Genomic DNA, 20,617 nt, shown 5'->3' with positions numbered 1-20,617 from the left:
AGCATAAAATTAGCAGCCAGCAATAATCATGCGAAGAACATTTCTCAGGCCAAACAAAACGCGCCCAGTTCCAGGTGAGTGTGAGTGTGCGTGTGCGTGTTGGCCAGGCTCTATGAGTGTGCCTGTGTGTGTGTGTAGGGATTGGAGGGTTGTTGTTGTATGATGGCGGTCTTTTATATATGTTGGCGTGTTTGCATTTAATAAATTCGATTAACAACGGAATAAATACGCTTAAATGCGGAAAATAATGAAAACTAACGAAAAGCGTTTTGTTAGACGTCGCCGTGCGCTGCTCGCCTTTGCCCTTGCCTTTGCCTTTGCTGTCGGCGTCGACGTCGCTTGGGCGCCGCTTTCATTCTATACGGCATTCAATCATTCCATTCAGTTATTCATTCGTTTTACGAGCTGTGTTATTATTGTAAATATGTTGTTGTTGCTGCTGTAACAAATACAAATACATTACGTGAATAAACGCACCCATTATTTCATTTCATCAAGAACCATTAACGCCAACACGCTTGCAAGGCTCCATACACACCCCCGCACACACACCCACTTGGCCAGCTTGACTTGCCCAACACACACACACACGCACACTCACGCCTGCATCCCTATGAATATATGCTGAAGGAGCCAGAGACAGGCGCGCAAGAAACTTTTGCCCAGGATAATGAGTAAAATTATTGGAAATACGTTTTCAGTGCGTGCCGGCATCTGCTGTGTCTATCTATAATTGTTGCCGATTTTTTACTTAATTGTGTAACAAACAAATAAGCAGTTGCCTTAAAATCCTTTTCAACTCAATTTGTGGCCAAAAGAATTTTTAACTAAATTGCATTTTGCATTCTTTTCAACTCGAACTACGGCCACAACTTTTCATTGCATGCTCAAAAAGTTGAATGCGATTTGAAGGCTCTTCAACTAGCCACGCCCACTAGCTAAACAATAGAGTAGAAATATGTAAGCTCATAATACAACTGCATAATACACGCTCACGCAATTTAATAAAATGTGAATATGATTTCAAGTTAATATACTGAAGAGCTCAGCACAGTTGCTGCTCTAAGCCTTGAAGATCTTAAGTCTTATATCAAAATGCAGCTAATATGCAGCTGTGAGAACTCCATAGAATAGCAGTAAAATTTATATACACTTCCGACTATATATTCCCAGTTATAAGTCTCCCTTGCCGACGCGAACGTTGGGCAAAACCAATATACTCTTTGGCACTAGGCAAGCGTGTATTAAAATTTGTTACCAAATTAATTTACGCCAAAACTCGCATCTGCTGCACGTCACAGCCTGTGCACATAGCTACAATGTATGCCTATATACACATATCTAATATATATGTATATATGCTATGTACTGTATCTAACAACAGAATTCCAGGGACACTTTCGGTCACACATAAGAGGGGCTGGGTGAGTGGGGGAGTGGGCGGTTAGCTGGACCGAAAACGAAACCGAAACTAAAAACTTTTGAGTTAAATTCTCGCTCTAATGTTTATGTAGATGAGGGATTATGTCATTGTGTGTGAGGCAACAACTACAACAGCAAGTTGAAAGCATATCCCAAGCACATGGGGCATGGATCTGGGCAGAGTCCACAGCTGAAAGCCCATTGCAGCACTTGAAAATTCTAATTTTGTGCTTAAACTTCATTTCAAATAGTTTCCGAAAAAAGCATTTGTAATGGAAATGGAAAAGGCTAAAAAACAAGATTATTATTATTATTATTATTATTATTATAATTTGGCTATGCAAAGCTTTGCTTGGAAGGGGCTCAGTGGCTGGGCAAGTGTTTGTCATAGAAAATACATTAAATTTATACAAAATTTTGTTGTTTTGCTACTTGAGCTTAACATGCGCACACACACGTACGCACTCACAGAGATACATGGACTAAGACTCTCTCGCTTTTTAGATATATAGACACAAAGCCCAGGCAAATGCAAAACTTTTGAAAACTATTTGGTTTTGGGTTGGTCCCTGGGTCTACGGGCTGCCTGGCATGCCCAGCCCTTTCAGCCATGTCGTATTTTAAATTCAAGTGGTCTTTCACACACCCACACACACACACACACCTATATACCTACACACACACACACACACACATAAATATAAATATAAATAGATGTATGTGCGTGTTGGTGTCGTCGGTGTTATGCTTAAGCATTTCGCTTACGAATCCGAATCCGAATCCGTTTCAAATGCGAATTTATTTCTACAAAATATTACAAAAGTCAAAGACACAAACCATTCCACATACGCCGAAACTCTCCGGTACCTCGGTGCGAGCATCGCCAGCCGCATGGAAAAAGGTCATTTTTGGGGCATAGAATTTACATAAATCCATATGGATGCCGCATGTCCAAGTGTAAGTGAGTGCGTGTGCTGGTGTGTGGCTGAGTCCATTTGCTGCCCCTCACCGCCCAAATCCTCCTACATCTTTAGCCAGCGTCTTTGGGCCACGTGCCGGTGACAAGAGCCGAACGAGCGAAGCATTGAAACGAACTCTTGCATGCAACCTTTCGGTATTTTTGCTTATCACACAAAGCTGATGCTATATGTGTCTCTGTCTGTGTGTGTGTCTGTGTATCTGTGGATACATGTGTGTCGCTGTGAGTGCTACTTGCCTCGCTTTCGAACCCATTGATAGCCCTAAGCAGGCGATGAGCAACCGTACAAACGCCCAGAAACGTTCAACCTTCAAATTCCGGCGATTGTATTACTAGTTTGTGCGTGTGTGTGTGTGTGTGTGTGTTTGTGTGTGTGCTGGATGTGCGTGCGGTTTTCAAACGGAAGTTGTACGGTAAGGCAAGCAACGGCTGCTTCGTTCTGCCTTTTCCATTTGACCCCGTTGCTACTTCGTCTTCATCTCCAGCATCCACAGTGTCTCCGCCGCCGCACCCTCTGCCTGATCCGCCCCTTCCTCCAAACGCCTCACATTGATATCCCTTTTAATGGATGAATTATTGCCGCACATGCGAAAGTAGTTGCCCGCCATCCTTCTGCCCCGCCCAACCTTACGTTTCTGGACGAGCGACTTGAGAAGGTCTGTGGACGTCTCTGCGCTGCCACTTGCGTCCGCCTTATCCTTTTACACACACACACACACATACATAGAGCCGCCCGCCCACCCACACATGGTTTGTTTGCATTTCATTTCCTTCAGATCTGCTTTGCCCCGGCCACTTTAGCTGCTTAGTTGACAGCGTGTTTTGCGTGGGGTTTCTGTTTAGGGTCAGTTAATTAAGCGGCGTCATATGCCTCGGGCCCACTGTGCTCTGACAAGCCCCCGAAGCACTCAACCCATTCGCACATGCGGATACGCTGGAATGCGCCAAATATCCATAATAATTGAAGGATATTACATCAATAAACCGAATGGCCAGCCCCCCACAACGAACTGAGCACACAGATGTATGTCCTGCTTGACCACGGCTGAGTGGGGGGAGGAGGGAGGGTGGTGGCAGCGTCGAGTGGATGAGCGCTGCATTTTAATATTTCTAAGTATTCACGCACATACGCATATAATTCAGGTATTGACAGAGTGTGAAGTTTTTTCAGTGGAGTGAGAGCTGGGTGTGGGGAGTCGTGTCTGTGTGTGTGGGTGTCAGTCAGGCGACTGCCAACAGCCGAAGCCATAAACTAAATTTATTGCAAATATTTCCTTAGCAATGAGCAATTTGTGCGATCGAATCCTGTGGACCACACACGCACACACACTTGTGTATCTCTGCCTCTGTGTGTGCGTGGGGCTAACGTGTCGATGATATATATGTGTGGCAACGACTCATGAAGCCACCCTCGCCCCCAGAAAGCCAGTTGACCCGCAATGGAAATGCGCCATAATTTTTACATAGAAATTTTCTGTTTCACGAAGAGTTCTCATTAGAAACTTGGCTAAAACGGAGTCTGTCTGTAGTGCTTTTAGCCCCATAAGCATATCAAAAATAGTAGTTGTATATAAGACGTAACTATTTCGATTTGAATGCTCCATTAAATAAGTCTCTCAGTGTACTTATTGATTTATTGTTGCCGTATTTATTTTGCTGTGCGATTTATTTGGTTGGACACTCGACACGCACACACACGCACACACACGCACACAATTCTAAACAGCAGACACACACACACACACACACACACACACACACACACACACACACACACACACACATGGGTCTTCAATGTACGAAAATATGTGGAAAAGAGTTTTTAGTTGCGTTACGAGAAAATAACACGCACACACAGACACACACACACACACTCACACACACATGCATACATATATATAACGCCCAGCAGTTAAATAAAATTACTCATACGCTCAGTCGCACACACACACACTGATACTTACACACACACAGAGCGACAGGCCGACAAAATGGTTGGCCAACGACGTCTAAACAACAACAACAACAACAACAACAACATCACGAACAGCAGCAATAACAAACATGAATTTTAACAAAATACAATTTCAATACAATTCAAACTTTCTAACACATATACATACATACAGTTTGGGGCAGCTACACGCATGCTAGAGTGAGGCAGCACTAGAGCATTTCTCGCCCACTCTCGTGGCGGCTGCCAACCGCAGTGGCAACAACGCCATCGCAATGACTCTGCCTGGCTGAAACCTCAAACTCTGCAACGTCGACCCCGGCCAAAACCCTCCAAATGAATATGAAACTAAAACTTCCTCTACTCATTTCCTGCCACCCCCCCCACCCATCAGCAGCAGCAGCAGCGACGGCAGCGTCTCCCCGTTGATGCTGCTTTGGCATCGGCAGCGGCATCGGTTTGCTGATAGTGGGCAAAAACTATCTCGCCCGAATGTCTCGCCGGTTTTCAGTTGCGTTCTAAATTCATACATTCATTACCATCGCATTTCATTCACACACCATTCCGACGACCCACTCAGCGCCTCCTGGCTGCTCCTCTCAATGTTAAATACAATCGCTGGCCCGTAAACAAAGCGACTCGCCCAGGCAGCACGAGCGAGTGGAGCGAGCAGTTGCCTCTCTGCTCATAAAGTAATAAATTGTACCATAAATAGTGCGGCGCAAGTGTTCGACGAGCGGGACAGTCGACAGAAGGTCGTCCAGTTGGGATGGGGCATGGGCCAGGGGGCAGGGGGCAGGGGGCAGGGGGCATGGTATTTCACTCCTTTTGACGCTACGCCGCCTCAAGCTGCCGTAGAGCAATTCATCTTTTGGGTGTTGTGCTCGTTGCTCGTGCGCTTGGACCAGCTGCAGATCCATCTGGGACTGGCTTGCAGCTCACCTAAGAGCTGCTTGCCATTCGATTTCTCACCACCATGCGCAAGGGATCAGCCTCCTCTGGCAGTGCTGGCCCACTACTAGAACTATGCTTATTTGCTTTTGTCACGCCCGCAAACGTCCCGGCCAACAAAACTTGTGTGTGCCCGCACACACACACACACACACACACACACACACACACACACACACACACACACACACGCACATGCCGTATCAAATCCCTGGCACCCTTTCCCCATCTAAATTACCCCAAACTCTATGCTAACCACATACGACCACATCGTTCATCATTGCCCGTGTGTGCCAACGGAGGGAGGCTGTGGATGGGGTTGCTAGTCCTGCTTTTCGAGGGTCCGGGGGTGGGGCAGGTTGGCTGTGGAAATGGGTGTTGGTTAGGTCTAGCACTGCTCTGACTGTACTAATGAATTACGCAATCTAAAACTATGTACATTTAATTCAAATTCACAAAACTGTACGCCAAACTAACCGAAACGCACACACACACGCACACTCGCAGCATGGGCGACCCAACAACAGCAACAACAACAAGTTTTGGGCAAACTTTTCTGCTGCCAGCGCCAGCGCCAGCGTCGCCGTCAACGTCAACGTCAACGTCAACGTCGGCTTCGGCTTCGGCTTTGACGCTGATGCCGAATATATTTTTCGGGAATAATTCAAAGCGAAAAGCGAATTTCAGGGTCCGTACTGAGTCCATCCATCCAACCCCATCAGCAGATGGCCGTCGTATAGTTTGCTATGCCGGGCCTAAGCATCTCGCATCAGCGTCCAACGCCCTTCGCTCCATTGCCATTCCATTAGCGACACCATTGGCGTCAACGTCAGCATCCATCGCACATGTCCTTGCAATTGTTCTTGCCTACCCCAGCGACACACTGGACAGCCATAAGCGGGGCCTGGCGGGGTGGGTGGTGGTAGGTGGTAGGTGGAGGCAAACACGAGAGCGAAAGCGTGCGCAAAAAGCAGTAACAACAACAACAACAACAACAACAACAACAATAACAGTTATATTCCCATATAATATTCGTACACACTTTGCAAACATGTTTGTCGATGATGTATTATACAAAATGCCCATAAAAAGGCCCGCATGAGCGAGACGGCGACAAAGCAGGGAAGCAGCAGAAGGAAAGCTGGCAAAGCCCGGGATCTATCACTGTGTATGTGTGTGTGTGTGTGCGAGAATGAGAGCAACCGATGGCGTAATCATCGTTTGTCTCTCTACACATTCGTATATATATATATGTGTGTGTGTGTATATAAATATGTGTGTGTGCGTGTGTGTGTGCCACTAAATCGAAATGCCAAAATGCCCATTTCTATTCTGTGTTGGCCCCGCATAAGCGATACAGACATTTCGTTTTTTGGGGTAATACATCAAACTAGCCGCATCAATACAACACACACACACACAGGCACACACACAGGCACATAAGGGTTTGCCTGCCTTTCTGTGTGGCTGTGTGCGCGTGTGTGTGTGTGCCTAGTTCGGGCTGCATGCGGCGTGTTAAAATAAAACCAACAACGACTACAAAAACAATAGCCAAGTTAATATATCCATGGATCTGTGTGTGTGTATGTGTGTGTGAGTGTATGGAAAAAGAGTAAAATACTTCATGCAGAACCGAGCCAAAAACCGAATATCTCATAGAGCACACAACACACAACAGAAAAGCCAAAGAGCTGTGGAGCTGTGGAGCTGAGCAGCTGAGCAGCAGTTGCAGACACGAGGGGCAAGGACAACAAAAGTTGTTGCCACCAAAAGTAAAGGAGATAATCTTGGCCAAATGCTTGCCAGGAACCAACATCTTTAGACGCAGTCTGTCTGTGTCTGTGTCGCTGTCTGCCTGTGTGCATGTGTGTACTTTGGGGGTGTAGCTGGGCTGCCGACAAACCAAGGTCTGCCGAGACAGAACTCCGTTCTAATGACCGCCAAGATAGAATGACATTTCGGGGCTGTCAGCTCTCATTGTTACCCAGCTCTGTTGTGTGTGTGTGTGTGTGTGTGTGTGTGTGTGTGTGTGTGGATGTGTGTTGTATTGAGTTTGCCTCTGACTCAAACACAAAACTCATGCGAGTGCACGAGTGTGCGTGAAGATGAAAACTTTAAGTACACAGAGCCCAAGGAGTCGGGCAGCGAGCACCGCACAGTGGTACAAAGCATGCAAACTTTGACTGCAAACAGAAGATTTAGTGTAAAGAAAGGTGCCTTGGAATAACTATAATGCAGTCTTGCCCAAAAGTATTTGCCCAAGCAATTTTTGCTGAAATTTTCAACAGTTTTATATTTAACTGATATTTTGCACTAATTCGGTCTTTAAAGACTTCAATTTGAATCCAATTTCAAATCAGCTCAGCGACTACACTTACTTTGACTAGTGCTGTCTGTCCACTTCTCAATTACCTAAGATCCTTGACTATCTCTTTCCACATGACTTGCATTTATTTATTTCCAAAAAGTCAGTTTAGTTGCCATTTCATCGATGTCTTATCACTGTGCATTGGTAGTAAAAAAAAAGAAAAGTAAAAGGCTACATTTTGGGCAATAAGACGCCCCATTTCAAGTTGTAAGGTCCAGGCTTATGGCCCAGACCAGAACACAAAAACCCAAACCCAAACCCAAACCCGAACTCGCACCGAGACAGCAACTGTAGCCCAAGTACGTGAAAATTGATAGATGAGTTATGGGCGAGCAGGCAAACGAGGGCGAGGATTCGCATGCATATGTCCATATACGTACACACACACACACACACACACAAGCTCACAAGCATATCTTGTCTGCTTTGTATGTGTGTGTAGTTCCATTTTGCAAGTGGCAATGAGTCCGAAGACGTTCAATGTCTGTGCGTCCGACTCTACCTAACCCAGACTCCCCCAAAAGTATGTGTGTTTGCGTATGTGTGTGTGTGGGGGGGGGGGGGGGGGGGAGGGGGGCATTTTTCAACGACTGCGACGCCAGCCGAAGGCATTAAAAGTTTTTGTATTTATTTTGCAGTCGGTTAACAATATTCCTTTTGCACCCAGCCAACCCGTTGCCCTGAACCCGTTCTACTCCTCCCCCTTCCGCTCTGCTGCTGCTCGTAGTTCTTGGTTTTCTCCTCACATACGTGTAACAGTTTTGTAATTGTATGCGTGCGTTTTGTTTGCGGACGTGGCCGTCTTGGACGTCGACGTTTTTGTACATACACACACTCGCACACACACACACACACACGTACACGTACACACGCATGCAATAGAAATAGGAATAGCAATTCGAGTACATGGAGCTGAGCATGTGTGCGCGGGCGGGGGTAGCAGCAGGCGGGTCTGAAAACTTTTATGTGTAATACATCAATTGCAAAAAGATAGCCAAATGCTGTTAAGTTTATATACTACACATACACATGGGCGCCGCTATATCTAGCTCTTTTGCGCTCTGTATGCTGTCTCTGTTGTGCTGTGGGTGGTGGTGGGGCGCTTCAGTTACTTACGCCAACGCAAAGTAGACGCTGGGCAACTTCTCGAGCTGTGCACAAGTAAAAGATACATTTATTATGTGCGAAGAGCGATGAACACAAGCGATTTATCCTTTTTAACTTTTTCCTTTTGCAGTCCTGGCTACAGCTGTCCACCCATACAGTGTTGTGGCTCCCATTCGTTGCTCTATGTGTGTGTGTGTTGCTGTTGCTGTTGCTGTTGCTTTTGTTCTCTCGGCCCACAGCTCTGCCGTGACTAATTTATTACCGCAAGAGGGCATCATCTAAGCAGGGTTTAAACTAAGCAGGCGAGTGTAGGTGTGTGTGTGTGTGGCCATGTGTGTGTGCAGCTCAACTTATTTTGTTTACTGACAACTCTCAAATGTATGCCGCAATATTTCGCGGACTCTTGGCCCCCTAAACTATGCACTGTTTTGTTGTTTGTTTCTCTCACACAACACACAACACACAACACACAACACTCAACACTCAACACTCAACATATGCAATTTTTCAATCGTTTGCCTCGAATTTTGACTTCTCCCAAACTTTTCTCATTTCAAAGTTGAAACAACAAACAGCATTATCGCCATTCATCACATGTCAAAAAATAAAAAAACAAAAGCTAAAAAAAAGAAGCTGTGCCAAAAACTTCAAGTGGCCAAGGCAAACAAACACAAGCTAACTGCAGCAGGCCGAATGAGCAATGCTCTACACTATTTACCGTTACATGCAGTATATGTTATTAAATTATTTAACATTTTTTACTTCTTTTATTGGCTCATATTGGCTCTAGCTTAGCTTTCGACGATTACTTGACCCGAACTAAGCCAAACACAGCATAAGTGTGTGTGTCTGTGTGTGTGTGTGTACCTGTGTGTATGTGTGTGCTAGCTATATATGTATATGCATTCGTTGTCACTTACAATTCTTTTGCTTTGGACACAGCCCAGCGTTTGGCTCTGCCCAGAAGTCAAAGACGCTGCCAGTTAATATATCACAGGCTCAGGCTGCTGCTGCTGCTGCTGCGTTGTGTTGTCACACATGCTCAACAGCAATTTCGCTTTCAATTTCGAATGCTATCTATGAGACAGCGAGCAAGAGAGAGAGAGGCATGTTAGGGGTAGGGGCAGAGGGAGAGAAAAAACGCAACACAAAAGAAAAAACAAGCAAACTTGTTTGCAAAGTTTAAACAACATTTCGTTTCGTTTGGTTTGGTTTTTTACTCAGCTTGGACCGTCGTTGTACGTGCCCGGCTGTGTATGGATAGATGGAACACCCTATTCCGTGCATCCCATGCTTGAATTTCCATTTCCCCCAGCCAGGCAAGAAAAGTTTGCAGTGCTGCTGCTGCTTCTTCTTTTTTTGCTGTGCCAAGATAAACAAATACAGAGATGGATTGCTGGAAGTCGTGTGTCGCCTGACATCTGGACAATCTAAAATGGTTATTCGATAAATCTTAAGTTTCGGCTGCTGCAGCGAGTTGCTGCCGCTGCTGCTAATTAACTCAATGCTCATCTAATGAATTCGGTCAAACGGTTTTACGGCCTGGCTCTATGAATCCGCTTGGAGGTCAGCGAAGTGTAATCACTTTATCAATAATTCAATCACAATTCCGAGACGCTCGTAAAACTGCGTCGCCAATTTGTCAGGGAATACAGTTTGAATACTTGAGACGGACGGCATGTATTATGTGTTTTATTGCAAATACTCTGATAAACTCGTGCGCACATATAAAACGAGCCCATAAAAATTAATAAAAGCGTGGCTTACCCAGCCTGCGCCCCCTCCCCAAACTCAGCCTCACCCTCACTCTCTATGCTCCTCTCTCTCTCTAGAGTTTGACCCCTTTTTATAGTTTTATTATCTTTGAGATTTTGTTGAAATTAAGCTGTGTCCAGTTCAAAACTCAAAAGCAACAAAATTTTCGCTGAAACGGCGCTCGTAAAATCGCTAGAAATACATTATATATACCCCGAGGAGTGCGCTAGGGGGAGTAGGAGGGTCTATAAAATGGCCGAAAGCATTTCAACTTATTAAGTAATAAATTCCAATAAGAACAAAGTCAAGCAAATTACCGCCGAGCCAAAGGACAACGAAGAGAAATATGCATTCTAATAATAATAATAATAAGCAAAGGTGATAACGATCGCAAGACATCGAAAAATGACCATTAAACACACCTACGGCCCAGCTGCCACACCCCCTTTCAAGGCAACCCTTTCGTTCGGCTGACAAAATGCCCACGAAATGTTTACCTACAGGCATATATATGGCGGGGAGAGGGAGAGGGGTGGATGGGTAGAGGGGAGGGCAACCCTCTCTATAACATCAATGGGCCCGGCCCCATTGACGCGAGTGATTTATATAGAAAAATTCATTATTTGCTCGCCTCGACGTCCAAATGCAAAATGCGGCAAATGGCTGGGCTGATAGACGATAGACGATAGGCGATGGGCGACGGCGCGGGGTGGGGGCTAAAAATAATGACCAGGTCATAGCAGCCAAAGGAAACGTTACTTGACTCTGGCTCTATCTTTAATAAAGCTAATTTCTATTGACGCTAACAGCGCTGCGACATGCGAGTCGAAGTCTAAAACCGAATCAGAATCGGATTCTCAGCCAACTTTAAATAACCATTAAGTTCCGCGCCGAGGGGTGCCACATGCAATTGTGCCACATTTGAATGTCTTATATATAAATGTGTGCGTGTGTGTGCCATTGTGGGACACCTTAAGCAAAGTGTTTGGCGGCGCCCACGGGCATGCGGCTATAATTGATGAGTTCGGGCCACCAAGCCCAGGTCATTTAGGCACCAGATACAGGATATGAACACAACACTCATACACCTATATACACACAGACACACACGCATGCACACCTAATACATATGCATATGTATTATATCAATCTGACGTGATTAGCTTGCTCAATTTGCACAGTTTTATTTTATAGCACTTGAACATAGTAAAGGCTGCCTAGAGAGTGCCCCACTGGAACTTAGCCTGCACGCCAAGCCAAGCTACTTCACTTTACTTTCTATACAAGTTGTCCAACTTGAGCCAGCTTGGCTTCATAATTAAGCGTCTAGCTTGATTATGCTTAGATCTGAATTCATTTTTAAATTTTAGAATTAATAGAAGGCGAGCAAGATACTGTTGCTCTTCATGTTCCACGCCAACAAGACACTTATAATCCATAGAGCAGATATCAACTGTGGCTTTTGTGTTATTGCAGTTCTAACTTCAAGACTACTAAAGATATACTTAGTTCGATTCACTAGACTAAAGCTTTTTGAGTGTAAATATAATCATTAAAGCTTAGCCTGCATTATTAAAGCTTCAAGGCTACTAAAGATAGACTTAGTTCGATTCAGTAAGACCAAAGCTTTTTGAGTGTAAATATAATCATTAAAGCTTAGCCTGCAAGGCAGACCAAATGGAATAACCTTAATCAATTCTAAGCATCTAGTTGTATAACTGTAGCATATGCACTTGTAGCCGATTTGACAAGGATCAAAAGGCATAGCTCTTGCTGCTTTACATGTATTTGTTTTATGATCATAATTATGATCATCATGATCGACTGTAAGAAAAATATGTAAAGCAAATATTTAGTTTAATGAGTTTGTATACCAAATTCCAGCTTCAGTAGCTGAGTAATGCAATATATTCTGCTCAATACATGATCAAGTAAAAGCACAAAAATCTTAACTAAGTGCTTCGAACTCTCTCGAGCTCTGTTGAAGCTGATAGATGATGTTAGCAAGAGTTCTTTTTGGAACTGGCTGGAATTCAGCTGCTTGAAAAATGTAATGAAATTGTTTCATTCCGAGCAATTTGCTTCAAATGGTTGCAAACACAGTTAGATTTGTGTCTGCTACGACAGGTAAAGATTCAAGTTAGACGAGCAAGCACAGCCTACTTAGGTAACAAAGAACTCTTTGCATCTGTGGCCAAGTTGCCTCGCATATCTGTTGCCTAATCGTATGAAATAATAAAAATAGCTGTGCAATGTGCAATGTGCAACAACTATTAGGAAAATTAAGTTTGCATTTTATATTTCATTAATTATGCACAGCGAGTGACGCATCTGCTGGCTGCATTACGCACAGGCCAACGCACACTGCAGCTAGAGGTCTCTGAAAAAGCAGCCAACCACTTGAATACATTCTAAAAGGAATCGAAGCACCTGTGCTGCGACAAATCTGAATGAAAGACAAGCGCACAAAAATTGCACCTGTTGGAGGTGGCGGAAGGTGGCAAGTCTTTCGCCTGATTTGATCGGCAACCAAAGTCCACTCACATGGCGCTTGCCTTGTTCGTTGTCATTTGCAGCCCACACACACACACGCACACACACACACACACACACACACACTTAGCTGCACTTAAATGCATGGCTGGTCAAAGGAAGCCCCTCTTCGCCTCTGAGCCGGGCTAAGGCTAGAGCCATCTTCAGCTGCAGCCAATCGAGTGGCTCAGAAGTAGTCTAGAATGAGGCAGCCACATTTGGGGGCATGTTGCATGTTATATGTATTAGTACATAGAAACTGCCTTGACAGGTATATAGCATCGTATTCTATTTTCAATTTTATTATATTTTTCACTTGAGATATATACAATATATAGATATATCTGTGTGTCTGTGTGTATCTATATATATTTTTATGTATGCATATTTATATTTATGTATGCAACAAATTGTGTTTGCATTTTCCCTTGAGTTGTCACGCACAAAGGCAAAAAGTAAATTGTTTAATTTGATTTCATTTTGGGAGCTCTTGCGTCATGGCCTGGGCCCTGGCTAAATGGCGTTTTCCATACGAGTGTATAGCCCAGAGACACGCCCCTAATAGCTTCTGGGTGTGTGTGTGTGTGTGTGTGTGAGTGTGTGCACTGCAAATCTCTGACTCAATATATGTATAAATGGTCTGCCAGCGCCCGACTGCCAATTTTCCACACATTTAATTGCGTTTGTATTTTTCAAATATTTATTATTATCGAATATTGAAAGCGATACACAAATGCGAATGCATAAGCCCCTTCCGACCCCAGGCCAAATGGCACGTCATGTGAAGACCTAATATATAGAGTTGTTCGCCAGATCTAACAATGATAGCGTGGCACGCGATGTGCCGTGCCCTCAAACCTTCTGCAGCTCAACCCACACTTTGCTGCGCTAGCAATGGCAATGGCTTTTGTCACGGTCTCCTCTAATCCTTTCAGCTGTGCTGGGCTCAAGACAAGCTGAGAGATTGGATAGGCCAAAGCATATTTCGCAGCCACTCAGAGAGGAGGAGAGCTATCTGGAAATCTGTAAAAACCAAAGGTCTCCTTTCCTACTCGAGACTGATCAGAAAAGAGAAACTTGACGATAATTCAAAATGATTTGCTGGATTGATCGCGGTAGTCCAGGAAGTTAAATAATAAAGCCTTGTCTTGAGCATTACTTTCCTAACATATAAAACTTCAATATCTTAATTTTATGCCCATGCCAATAAAGTGTAAGACTGGCTAAATGCTGCCACTAGAAAGGATATAGCTCTCTGCACTGGCTTGTGGCAGCAACTGGGTCTAGGTCTGCGCGTGACTCAAGATCATCTGTTAGTTTTATCTATTATAATCAATCATCGCAATCTTTGTGAGTTTCTCTGCCTTAATATATAATTCACATAAATTAATTCGCTTTTATTTCTGTAATATTATAAGATCTCATATATTTATGTATATAATACTTGAGTTATTATATTTAAGTTGATGTAACTTGCACCGTTTGCCAAACTAGATGTATAGAAACATTTGCTTGCCTGCCTGTTAAACGTATATAAATCTATCCATATCTATTCGAATGTGTATTAAGTATGCCTCTCACAAAAGTTCTTAAGTTAAGTGAACCGAATTGGCTGTAACCGGACGATCGATGTGTGTGGACGGGTAGTAAGAGCAATTTGAACTGTTAGAACTGAATGTTTCCCCAGCACCAAAAGCGAATAACCGAAATAAAAACAATTGGCACAAATCTGATTAATATCGTATGCAAATTGAAAATCAAGTCTAATCGAAGAAATTACACAAGAAATGGAAAAAATAAATTGGAAGCAAAGAAATTGTAACGCAGTTCGGAGGATTATTCAGTTCTGCTGTTGTTGTTGTTGTTGCTGCTGCCAAATGCCTGCAACTGCTGTCAATGGGATTCGTACAGCCAAAAACACACACAAACACACACAGCACACACACACACACACACACTGGCACTCTAAATTGGGTGAGACGCATAGAAAACGTTGCAACTGCATTACGAAATGTTTTACTTTTGTCCCAACTGATTTCTGATTATCAATTGACCTCCTGCAAAACTGCAAACTGTATCCAACTGCAGGTACATTCCTCAGCAGCCAGCAGTCGAGCATCAAGCAGGAGGCCATGGATGTTGCAGTCGAGGAGCAGCCGCACGAGGCGCATGCAGCCGATCGTCAGCCAGCTGCATGCAAATTGGCCAAATTGATGCAACGGCCGCAGCTGGCGCAGTTATTCGAGCGACGCAGCCACAACAACAACAACAACAACAATAATAATAATAACATTAATAATAACAATACCATTAGCCACAATAACAACAATCGCATGTTCAAGAAGAATCGCTCCACAAATTCATCGCCAACGCCGTCGGCGCGTTCGTGGAATGACAGCGAGGAGGAGCCCGATTACAATCAGGATGAACGCTCCAGCTCAGCCTCGTCGGCCATTTCCTTGACCATGAAACGCAATTGTCAGGCCAGCGAATCTACGCTCTACCAAACACTGCAACAGCATCGTCAGCAGCAGCAACAACAGCAACAGCAACAACAGCAGCAGCAGCAGCAGCAACAGCATCTGCAACAGCAGAGCGAACATCGCCCACATCTTAAGCAGCAGCAGCAGCAACATCAACATCAACAGCAGCAGCAGCAGCAATATCTGGATGAACTGCAGCAATCCGTTTCCGTGTCACACCAGCAACAGCTGACCGCCAATTTGTTTATGGCGCGCACCATTGCCCTGAGTCGCTCTCGTGACTTTCCTGACATATTTCAAAACACCTCGGCAGCAGCCGTGGCTGCAGCAGCAGCAGCAGCAGCAACTGCCACTGCCTCGGCCACAGCCTCCGCCTTGGCCAGCAGCACAAGCGGAGCAGCTGCTGCTGCCGCTGCTGCTGCTGGTGCTGGTGGCAGCAGCAACAACAGCAGCAGCAGCAATGCTGGCAGCAACTATATGCTGCCGTGTCCGCTGTGCGAGACGCCGCTGGAGCAGCGCGTCTTTCGCCAGCATTTGGATAGGCATTATCCGCGCGACAGTCCCGTCTGTCCGGTGATCGAATGCGGCCGTCGCTTCGCCCATCCCAATTCGGTGCGCAATCATATGCGCATCAAGCACACGCTGCAGTGGGCCAAAATGAAGGCGATGCGCTCGTCGGGCGGCCCATTCGCCGGCGGCCCCGACTTCAAATTCAAGAGCGAAGCGGCCAACTAGTTGGTGTCGCCTGACGGTACGACCCGGTACCCAATAGTCCAAAATCAATATGCCCGCAGATACTCGCACTAGTAGCGAAAACAAAAGCTTTTCTAGGTTGCTGCTAACAAGTCAAAAGGCGACAATAATCCTAAGCCCAAACTCGGGACACTCGCGTCTATCGTAGATAGCCAAAGACAACAAAAGAAGTAAAGAAAACGTAGTACTAAACTCGATCGAGCCACGTCGCTAAAGCCCGTTCCACTGAACCAAGAAACTCAAAGCTTTTCCTCTTTATTCCTGTTGACCAAAGACGGTTTCATTTTTTTATTGCAAAAAATGCTCATTAATTGCCAAGCTTAAGAAGTTTTATTTTCAAGTCGATTTCGTTTTAAATTATTTTCAAATTTATCTAAAAATATTTTCTTAACAAAAATTCTAAGCAGCTATAGATCCATTTGAAATTTCGAGGCAATGTGGCTGAATGCGGCTGATGCGAGATGAGGCTGGCATAAACAATTATTACGTTCCTATATTCAAAAATATAGTATACTATATTAAAAATAGTACATATTCGTACTTCCACTACTGCGTATGTGCAACTTTATATATGTATAACATACAAAGCTAGTTTTACACTGTAAAGAGCCCAGAAATGATTATATGAATAATAATAATTCCATATTTAGTATACATACACACACACACACTTATACACACACACACACACACACACTCCAATACATTTTCGTCACCTATGAGGCGTAGCAGAGCTGTTAAATGTAATTTTTAGTAAGGTGTAGGTGACGTGCTACACGCTAGATGGCGCTTTACATGGCACTAGTAACTCCACTAAACTCCAGTATTATACGTACATAGGAAGGCAGCGCAAGAACTACAGACACAATTTATAGTATACTACCATATAAGCGTATAAACAATATATATATATTATATAGTATATAAAACAAGGTATTTGTAGATAAATATGAGCTGAATACCAAGCAGAAACAATTATAAATAGTTATTATAATTAATTATAATGATACTACAAAATAGAATGTGCCTGCGTAATATATTTTTAGCCAAGATAAAAAACTAAATGAAAAGATACGGAAAACATACACACACCTACACACCTACACACACACACACACACACACACACAAAGACACTTAGACAAGTGAGAAGTTGTAATTTTATTAGAGAAACATTTCAAAAGAGCTCAAAATTGTCATTTGACTTATAATTTCGTATATTAGTATGTCAAAAGAGCATCAAGAGAGAAAAACATACGTAAAAAGGTTCCTATAATGTTAATCAAAAAGAAAAACTAACTAAAATTAAAAACAAAAACAAAACAAAAACAAAATGAAAATGAAACTTGACTTCAACTGCGAGTTTTGATTTAAACAAAACAAAGATCGTTGAGGAGGAGGAAACGTATTATATTCCATTTCGACATTTCGACACGGACAATTTTACAGTTGGGTAGCCCATAGCAAACACATACATGCACACATGCACATATGTATGTGTGTGTGCGTACTGCTAACATCTTTCTATTATCATTTATATACACACGAATATATACTTTAGTTTGGCCAATTGTTTGGAGAATACGTAGCTCGTAAAGGAAAGAAATGTATCTTCAATTTATGTACGACTCGATGAGGCAATTATGTTTTTGTTTAATAATAAAGAGCAAACGAAGAAAAGTCGACCGGCGGAATATTCTATTCTAGTTTTTCTATAAATATATAAAAGATTTGAATGTTTTTATTTATATATTCTCTCTATCGACAGTGTCGCGTCGTTCGCTGGAAATGCGTGTGCGTGCCACAGATCCGAGGCCGTGTCCGAAATGTGGCAAAATCTATCGTTCGGCTCACACGTTGCGCACTCACCTGGAGGACAAGCATACGGTGTGTCCTGGCTATCGTTGCGTGCTGTGTGGCACCGTGGCCAAGTCGCGCAACTCGCTGCATTCGCATATGTCGCGCCAGCATCGCGGCATCTCCACAAAGGATTTGCCCGTGCTGCCCATGCCGAGCGCCTTTGATCCAGATCTCGCCTCGCGGCTGCTGGCCAAGGCCGGCGTCAAGATTTCACCCGCTGAGCTGCGCGCTCGAGCCTCACCCACAGGCGGCAGCGGCAGCAGCGGCGGTGCCGGCAACGGCGGCAATGGCTCACAGAAGCTGGACCTTAGCAATGCCAGCGGTGGGCCACTGGATGATGCCGACGACTCTGACGACGACCCCGAAGATCTGACCACCGGCAGTGTACTCTATGGCAACAATGCCAACGACTTGAGTCGCTATCACGAGAGCTTGCTGAGCAACTTTGGACATGCCAACACAACCATTTCGCGCATGCGCAACGAAGCTGCTGCGGCAGCAGCTGCAGCCGCTGCTATAGGTCAGCAAAAGGAGCTGAACGCTGCAGCCGGTGGCAGCAGCAACGCGGGGCAATCGCTCTTGGATACCTATCTGCAGTTCATCACCGAGAATACTTTCGGTAAGTGTCAAGCGGAAGTCAAAATGCTCTCCAGCTCATACTGACCACTCTTTTCTGTTGCAGGCATGGGCATGACACAGGAGCATGCAGCTGCAGCTGCGCTGCACGCCGCCAAAATGGCGCAGTTGAATGCCATGGGTCACAGTCTGGACAAATTACCGGCGGGTTTGCTGCCAGCCCAGTTTGATCTTAGCAAGCTGGCCGGCGCAGCTGGAGCAGCAGCGAGTGGCTACGGCCAGAGCGGAGCTGGACTGTCCATTGAGCCAATACTCAGACGTGACCAACAGCAGCAGCAGCAGCAACACGCGAGCAGCCTCTCGCCCGATGCAAACGGAGCGTTGGGACTCAGCTCGATGGCTCACATTCACGGCAATCTTGGCGCGGCTGTTGGCGGAGAGCCAGATGATGTGGACGTGGATGCTGAGGCTGAGATACGACGGGATGGTTCGGAGCCCATGGACTTGGGTCTGGGCCTCGACAACAACAATCAGTCGGGCAGCAACAATGAGGCAAACAATTCGGATGCCGAGGATAATTTCTCAGAGGATGAGGGCGTGCATCATACATAAGCTAGAGGCAATACACACACAGAAACACACACACAGTTAAAGAGAGCGGGTCGTTTATAAGAGAGCAAAAGATGTTACGATATTACGATATTCGCATATCGCATTTTGAAGAAACATCGACGTCGTCGTGTATAAGAGAGCAAAAGATATTACGTTTTACGATATTACGATATTCGTATATCGTAAATTAAAGAATCCTCGTCATCGTCGTCGTCGTGAACAGTTGTATACCCAGAAAATGGAACATTTGTAACGAGTAGCCTTATCCTCATGTATACCAGTTTACGTGTACAATATAATATATATGCATACGATAGTTACGATAGTTATCTAGGCCTAGAAACAGTTCATGAAATAATATCATGATGTGCTGCGTTTATTATATAGTAGAATTTGTGTTGTGCTTTTTAAAGACGGAACAAAACAAACTACTATACTTGGCATAGAACAGAGATAAGCATAAATATACTCACGTACATATACATACTTATCCTATATAAATGCTATATACAATTATATATACACAAGTACCTGTTGTGTGTATGTAAAAATGCAGTTTCGAAACGCAAGAACCAAGACAGTTTCAAATTCACCTCCAAAATACCTAAACTTAAACCTAGATCTAGGTATATATATATGAATATATATATACATATATATATTTATATAAATATATATTTTTAGTGTTAGCAATGCAATTCTGTAAATAGCTAAGGAACAAACAAGCAAGCAAAGCATTTAAGCGGACTATACGCATACTCCAATTGAATACTCTACAAAAATCCGTCTCAGTTTTTGACATGTATATGTGTGTGTTAATGTGAAGCAGCAAATATGAAAGAAAAACAATTCAGATGTGCCATGCCACAGCCTATCTATATATATATATACATATATATATGTACTATTTATAATGCTAACCATATCTCAGGAATACACGCAGAACAACCAAACTACCTCAGCTGAATGAAATTGTGTGAGCCATCCAACTCGTAATATATCTTCCACATAGCTCTACGTTTGTTATGGTCGGACTTGCTTATAACATACATATACATACATACATGCATATAACTTTCATAGCAGACTTGACAGCTGCCTAGTTTTAGGTTCTCCATTGGATGAGTGCAAAAAAGAGAAGAGAAATAAGAAACTCAAGCCAATTTAATATTATAGATATGTAAACGATTTTCAGGCAATGTAAATTTCAAATATTATTTATACAAAAGAGAGTTAAAAATACATCTACACCTATATTCATATACA

The 20,617-nt window shown here is 43.9% G+C and overlaps 2 protein-coding genes across 6 annotated transcripts in view; both read left to right on the top strand.

Moving 5' to 3' along the window:
- Positions 1-16,592, top strand: part of LOC111592558 (protein abrupt) — a 47,653-nt gene extending 31,061 nt beyond the window's left edge. For all 3 annotated transcript variants that reach the window (XM_023304851.2, XM_023304852.2, XM_023304854.2), the window contains one exon: positions 15,157-16,592. In XM_023304851.2, coding sequence (XP_023160619.2) covers positions 15,157-16,286 — 1,130 coding nt within the window. In that variant the 3' untranslated portion in view covers positions 16,287-16,592. The remainder of the gene's footprint in view (positions 1-15,156) is intronic.
- A 112-nt stretch (positions 16,593-16,704) lies between these two features.
- LOC111592559 (protein abrupt-like) lies at positions 16,705-19,682 on the top strand. 3 transcript variants are annotated; one of them, XM_023304857.2, is made up of 3 exons: positions 16,705-16,857; positions 18,072-18,782; positions 18,846-19,682. In XM_023304857.2, exons 2-3 carry the CDS (start codon positions 18,092-18,094, stop codon positions 19,349-19,351), a joined length of 1,197 nt encoding a protein of 398 aa, XP_023160625.1. In that variant the 5' UTR covers positions 16,705-16,857; positions 18,072-18,091; the 3' UTR covers positions 19,352-19,682. The 3 variants fall into 3 exon arrangements, with proteins under 3 accessions (XP_023160625.1, XP_023160624.1, XP_023160623.1); XM_023304856.2 differs by lacking the exon at positions 16,705-16,857 and adding an exon at positions 17,437-17,569; XM_023304855.2 differs by lacking the exon at positions 16,705-16,857 and adding an exon at positions 17,437-17,751.
- Positions 19,683-20,617: the final 935 nt, after the last annotated feature.

Source organism: Drosophila hydei, unplaced genomic scaffold (assembly GCF_003285905.1).
Source record: "Drosophila hydei strain 15085-1641.00,03,60 unplaced genomic scaffold, DhydRS2 tig00000149-arrow-pilon, whole genome shotgun sequence".
In the NCBI taxonomy this organism is placed as follows: domain Eukaryota; kingdom Metazoa; phylum Arthropoda; class Insecta; order Diptera; family Drosophilidae; genus Drosophila; species Drosophila hydei.
The sequence above is the reverse complement of the archived record's forward strand: the minus strand, read 5'-3'. Positions and strand labels throughout refer to the sequence as shown.

Excerpts from the sequence above, each read along its gene's own strand:
- LOC111592559 (XM_023304855.2), top strand. Across the intron at positions 18,783-18,845 it reads CATCACCGAGAATACTTTCG|GCATGGGCATGACACAGGAG; the intron begins GTAAGTGTCAAG and ends TTTCTGTTGCAG.